Source organism: Xenopus tropicalis, chromosome 8, assembly GCF_000004195.4.
Source record: "Xenopus tropicalis strain Nigerian chromosome 8, UCB_Xtro_10.0, whole genome shotgun sequence".
NCBI lineage: Eukaryota > Metazoa > Chordata > Amphibia > Anura > Pipidae > Xenopus > Xenopus tropicalis.
Genome location: NC_030684.2, coordinates 81535204 through 81542046, shown reverse-complemented (window position 1 = coordinate 81542046; position 6843 = coordinate 81535204). Strand labels below are relative to the sequence as shown.

At 40.2% G+C, this 6843-nt stretch overlaps 1 protein-coding gene across 2 annotated transcripts; it reads right to left on the bottom strand.

Moving 5' to 3' along the window:
* Positions 1-637: 637 nt before the first annotated feature.
* LOC734009 (novel zinc finger C-x8-C-x5-C-x3-H type (and similar) protein) lies at positions 638-6498 on the bottom strand. 2 transcript variants are annotated; one of them, NM_001045709.1, is made up of 3 exons: positions 6241-6405; positions 2847-3176; positions 2100-2732 (listed from the first exon to the last, which is right to left on the bottom strand). In NM_001045709.1, exons 1-3 carry the CDS (start codon positions 6310-6312, stop codon positions 2241-2243), a joined length of 894 nt encoding a protein of 297 aa, NP_001039174.1. In that variant the 5' UTR covers positions 6313-6405; the 3' UTR covers positions 2100-2240. The 2 variants fall into 2 exon arrangements, with proteins under 2 accessions (XP_012824016.2, NP_001039174.1); XM_012968562.3 differs by having other exon boundaries at positions 638-3176; positions 6241-6498.
* Between the last annotated feature and the right edge of the window lie 345 nt (positions 6499-6843).

Sequence of the window (6843 nt, the reverse complement as noted above, 5' to 3'; positions counted from 1 at the left end):
ATCACCAGTAGAAGCATCCTCGCGACCACTCCTGGAGCACCACTTTTCTATTCAGGAGGCTTTCAGCAGAAAATGCTTACAAAACATGTATTACAAAAATAAATAAATCTGAATTTGTGCACCAAATAATTGTTAAGATTTGGCAGATCTGCACTATGTCCCTAAGGGTGAAGACACAGATACTGAGAATTGCCTCTGCTAAACACACGTAGGGACAATTATCAGTAAATGATCAGCATTGTCTTTTAGTAGCCGTGACAAGTAGCTGCTACAAGTAGCTGTGTGTGTCTTTACCCTAAGGGTGAAGACACATGGAGCTACTAGTAGCAGCTACTAAAATAGACAATGCTGATGAATTACTGATAACAGTCTCAATATGCGTTTTAGCAGAGGCAGTTCTCAGTATTGTCTATGGCAGGGGATTTTTTGGCGTTTAGTAGCCGTGAAAAAGTAGCTGCTACTAGTAGCTCCATGTGTCTTCACCCTTACTATGCAGAGGGAGGTAGCAGTGTCAAACATTTTTAGCACCAAAAGAACAATAGAGGCAGAACTCTGTCAAAAAGTAGATAAATGCCACACAACAGCTTTAATTAATATAGACTTAAATAAGATGTGAATTTGTTTGGGGCGTAGCGAGAAAAAAAATAAAAGTGACCCAACAATTTATGTTGCAGTATAAAAGCCAATTTACTCTTCCAGATACTGGATTGATGAACTGCTGTCAACATTTGGTCAAAGTTCAGTTAGGAAAACTAGGTCTTTTTTTAAAAATGGAAAATGCAAGTCTTTAGGAATTTACGAGTTTCTACATATTAAGACAACTTAGTGCGAAGACAGACAGGGTGATTAGTCACGCCGACTAATTGCAGCAATGCTACCTTCGTTCTTAAACATGTGACTAATCGCCCCGTCTGTCCTTGTCATTACTGTATTGCTGCTCGCTGGTCTGATTTTGTGGTAACAGATATATTAGCAAGGGGGGTGCATAGTGGCTCAAGGCATCTTGCAAGGAAATTGGATTACTTGATCCTATCACTTAATCTTTTGCAGCCATGATCCAATTAAGAAATAAAAAAAGAAGTTATCAACCTTCAATCTTATTCCATAGGTCCCAAGGTACACCAATCATTTTAATTGTCATTATCCCCTCAGAGAAAATTATGGTGGTAAAAAACTTTGGAATGGGCAGCAAATTTCACAGAGAAAGGCATGACTTCTACAGTTCTGCCCTAGAGAACAGCAGTGATCAAATCATGCAGTGTGTCATTGGCCTAAAACAGCCACATGTAGTGACTGAAAATTATACCTGACCACAATACTTACTACACTCAAAATTTGGTGTTATCATTCCTAATATCACCAATTGTAATGAAAATTAAGTGAAAACTGCAAATAATTGGTGCTAACTCAATCCCCATAAGCAGCAATGGGGATTTTGAGTTTGGAAAAATGTGATAGACAAAATACATGGGGATTGCTACTATCCTTAGGCTCTATCAGTGAAAGAGCTGTATGCGTTTGCACATTTCTAGAGCTCTACCTATGAGAGCACACAAAGGTGATAAAGGCTGTAAAACTGCATACTGTACTTCGGCAGCAGGGAAAGGTATTTCTCTTTAACAATTCCCCCAATTATTGTGCCTTGCTCATAGAACATTAAAACAATATGTTTTAAATAAATGCAACCATATTTTGAGGTTGCATTAATTGACACATAAAAGCCATGAAAACTAAATACAGGGCTTAACACTGGCAAAATACACTTCAGTGAATTAGTCCTGCTTTGTACCAAACAAAGCCTAGAAAATTACTACCAAGTTACAGTGTACAGATCTTTTCACTCCCAAAGTCAAGATATCCAGATTGCTAAGTATTTGTTCCCAACATCAATTTTTGCTTGGTTAATAATGTCAAACATTTATAGCCACAGTCTGTGATCCTGGTGCCTTGCTTGTCACTAGCACAGATCAAATAGCATAGCTTGTAAGGATGACATTTTGATTGGATGCTTTTACTCAGAAACATACAGCCTTATACCATAGTCCTGTATTGGCATAGAATTATGACACAATTTCCAGCGTTAGTAAGTTTTTCTCTTCTTTAAAACATTGTTCTTGATACCTATTACATTCCTACTGGGATATCATAATTGTGTGCATGTTTACTGAGCACTTAGCATTGCAAGGAAGCCCAGAACTAAATTTTCTGTGCATATTTTAAAGTTGAATAAAGCTTGCCCATTAATCAGACAAGCGGCTGAAAATTGGGAGACGCTTGGCTTCAGTGGAATTGCTACAGTTCTCCTTGCAGTCTTTCAAAGCACTGATCTCCTTATCTAAAAAGCAGTCCTTCAAAGCACTGATCTCCTTATCTAAAAAGCAGTCCCGAGTGCTTGGTTCGGACTTCTTGTAAGGTGGAAACTGGGCCAACTCTCTTACAGGCATAGGGCTTCGTATTCCTGGGGAAGGGGGCGATGCCGGGTGAAAGAAAGGCGTCAAATTAAGTGTAGGAGAGGGAGGGCCAGAGCTGAAAATGGAAGCAGATGGGGAAAAGCTGGGAGAAGCTGGAGAAAAGGAGGAGAGTGAGGAAGAGAAGAGGGAATCTAAAGAAGTGGAAGAAGGGATCCCTGAGCAGCTTATACTGTGCCTCAGAAGTGGAGGGCGCTGTCCCTTTGTACTCTTAATGAACCTTTGCTCTTCTGCATTGTGGATAAAGTGGCAGCGAGATCCATATGGGCAGAAGCCAATAGTGTGGTAAGTTCGGCACAGTTCGGTCTTGTACTTGGGGTGTCGGTTAAGCCCTCTAAGCTCGTCAGACCCATGTGCAAATTGGCACTTTGATCCATACTTGCAGGAGCCAATCTCATGGAAAGTACGACAAAGCTCAGTCTTGTATCGGGAAGAGAGTGGCTTAGGTGGAGAAAAGATATTTTTGCTCTCCTCAATCATACTAACAGAGCGGTCAGCTAGGAAAGGGATGCGACATAAGGGATTCGGAACAGAAAGCTGGTTGTTGCAGGTCCATAGTCTCTCCAAAGATTCAACACTGAATTCTGTTAATTTCTCCCTACTCTTCTCATTTTTGTTTAAGTTGATAGGGCAAGATGAATAGGTACTCTCCAGTTCTTCAGCAGGAATAACATTAAATCTCTTCTCAGACAGCAGAGCCATAAATTCCTACAAAAAGAAAAAAACATGGGTGACAAATAAAATAAAACAACATATAAGGAGAAAATTGTTAAAAAAGATGAGATGCCACAGTACTGTAAAGATGGCCAAACACAGGCAGATTTCAGCTGCCAATTCTGGTCCTTCAGACTGAGTATGGGCAACCCCGCGAGGCCTACCTGACGGATATCTTGCCTAAAATCTGGCAGATTTTGATAGGGTAGGTTTACTGCTGGAGAAATTCTCTCAAATGTATAACTTTATATGCTTATGCGATATGAATGTGCTACAAATGCAGTGGTTGAAAATAAACTTGTGTGTAAGTATTAAATTAGATATGCACATGCAGAATGTTCTGTTTTCTACAGCATAATGCTGTGGAATAAATCCAATAAGGTGCTTGCCTTAGCTGGGGCTCCTACAATGTGAAAAACAGCCACCCACAGGAGAGGTTACATGTTTTTTCATGGTGCTAAACTTTCTTTCTAAACAGGGCTTTGGGCTCTACTAAACCAGGAAGACACTATTCTGCAGTGCAAAAGTCTTCCCCCTAAGGCCAATGGCCCACTGATTTTCTTTTTATCTATGCAGGGAGGAAAGACTACCCATTTCTGTCCATGCTGTCTTAAGTATGCACTGATGGGCACGGGATCAGCCAGCACAGAAAACTAAATGATCCTGTTCTTGTCAGTGCCTATTCAAGACAGGGCGAACAGGAGCACACCATCTGTGGAGGATCACATTAGTATTAAACTACAATAATTGGTAGCAATCCATTGAATATCTATCTATTGCCAACAAATTCTGCAGCACTTTTCATTGGGTATACATTACTCAGGTCAGTCATTGTCCCAGAGAAATTAGCAATGTATGGTCCCTGTAACATTTTTACATTGTAACCTCTACTGAGCAGTGACTTCTGATTTAAAAGTTGTAGACTCAGTACAGGAGGTTCCCAAGTCAGACACACACACATACTGAACATATATGTCATTTACTCTTGGAGGCCTCATCTCACACCCATACATCCTTGTTCCCCTACTAAGCAGCAGTTCTCTATTTTTTTATTTTTTTTTTGGGTCATCAAAAATAATCATGTGTGTATAACTTTAGAAAACTCCATGCGCAAAAAGGTAGGTTAATCTAAGTAACTACACACAACAAGGCCGTCTAGGAAAACTAATGTTCATTCTACCTAAATTTTTTCTTCTTTTTTTTTTATAGTATTTTTATTGATCTTGAGGTTCCAACAGTACAATAATACTGTATCATAAAATCAGGGAAAAGAAAAAGTACAAAAAGCATATATATTGTAGCAATTTTCAGTTCTTGCTTACATAATAGTAAAAAAGTATAAGACAGAAAATGGTATTAAGTTAGAAAAGAAAAAAAACAAACAATTCTGTCTAAACCCTGTTGATTCCTCAAGAAATTTTCAAATTATTCATTAACCTGAGCAATAATTCCAATAAAGTAATAGAAAGAAAAAAAGAAATTATAGAAAGAGAACGAGATATCACTGGGTAGGTAGGCGTACAGGCATATAAAGAGCAGAAACCAATTAGTTAGTTAGGCCAGAGTTGTACACATTCTAAACTTACAAAGCTTATGTTAGGAGGGACTGGGTGGACTTAAAACCATCTGAGTAGGGACTGTCATTCCAATTTGACCATTTAGAATGATATTTATGTAGTAGATTATTATTTCTAGCGCAGAAATGTTCCAGTCTGTTGGTTGCATTTATCAGGTTAATAAGTTCTGTAAAGACTGGAGGGTGTGTTGATTTCCAAGACCATGCTAGTACTAGTCTGGCTGTTGCAAGAAAATGTGTGATCAGGGTTTTCTTGTTCCACTTGATGTTGTCCATATCTAACTTTACCAGCGCTGTTCTCTGTGTGAAAGGCAGAGAAATATGCAGAATTTCTGTAACATATCAAACATGTTTTTCCAGTATAGAGAGATTCTCCCTAATTCTTAACTAAGCTGGCCTTCTGACCCACACCTGCTACAGGTCCAAACCCTGTTTGGGAGCAAGCCCCACAGCTTGGGAATGACTAGCTTAGAGAGAACATTGGGCCAGGCTCAGAAACCCTGCATACTAACACATTACTGTGACCACATCACTTGAAAATTTTGGGATGCAGCTAAAAAAAATCCAACTAGCAAGGTTGAACTGATTGCAGTTTATTTTCAATGTGATCAGTGCTGCCCTGTAACATGTACAGATTAGACAAGCCACTGAATATTCAAGTTACCTGGTCACCCTATAACACATACACTAGTCAACTAATATAAGCAAAAGTCTTATCAATATAAACACCTATATATGCACACAAATACTTGTCACTACTTTTGGGACTACAATGTACAACTCGCCTTGTCCAAAAAAACTAACTATACAAATCCCCAACTAGACAGGCCGATTTCACTCAGCCAGCTCCTCTAACTCAGCCCAAGTGACGCCCTGACTGCTGGAACGCCCTTTCAGCATAAGCCGCTTCCCATCATGCTCCTGGGAATGCCTGTGGACAGCGGAGCAATTATTCGAATCTGTAGTTGGAAATAGTTGCTACGTGCCATAAGGTGCCAGGCAACCTACACCACGATGTGCTCCTTGCATGTATACAAAATTCTAACCAGTACAAGAAATATTTGCAATGTGAACATTCTCCCGCTGTATGTAATTTTTGCGAACCTGCACGTATTTTCCAGGCGGAAAAATATACCGAGCATTGTGAAATTAAAAAAAAAAAAGAAACCAAGTTTGACTTCTGCAGAGAACAATATTATAATTGTTCATATGTATAATATGAACTTGGTACAGGCAGTTTTCATATAATACTTTTACACAAGTTCCCTCACAAGTGTTCCCACCACCCCCCGGGAGAATTGCTGCAAGCAACACGGTCCTACGCCACCGGACCGCTCTTAGCAGGAAGTGCGCACTTTGCAGTCCTACACCAGAGACGAAAGCGAGGAGCGATTAGTCTTTACAATAGTAGGTGTAACGCCTAACACATAGGTTTAAGCGGCATGATGCAGTGCACAAAAGTAGTAGGCAGAGTTTTATTACCTTGGATAAGTTGGTATCCATATCCAGCTCCTGGAATGGGCTGAGCAGGCTGGAGAGCATGGTGCTGGGCATTTGCTGCTCGACTCTAGCTAAGGGGGGGGTATAAGAAGCACTGCTGTTTTTCTGTGATCAGTCTCCCCCTACCACCCGCAGCACCCGGTTGAGAAAAGTATAGTTCTAGAGTGCACACCCTATACAAGGAGCCACTATTCTATTTGGTTGGAGCAGGCTCCTCCCACTCGACCAATTGTCCTTTCCATTGGAAGGATGCTTGTTCCAGATGCTCTATTATTCGGGCCCTGAAAAGAGCTAGTTAATCTCATTACTCTCGTCTTCATTAGCATGATTATTTGCTCCTTCCAAAAGGTGGGCCCTTCTAAACTGACCAGCAAACTCTTCTGTGCTGCATTACAGCTAAAAAAATGATACAGTCGGATATTGTTTAAAGTCTCCTGCTTCTTCACAAAAGAACCACAAAACAAATTAGTAGGGTCACGTCTAATGGGTCGTTTTCAGGGACACGTTTAATAATTACATATTGCAGGGCAGCACGGAATGCCTTTAAAATAAACTGCAATCAGTTCAGCCCTGCTAGCAGGATTT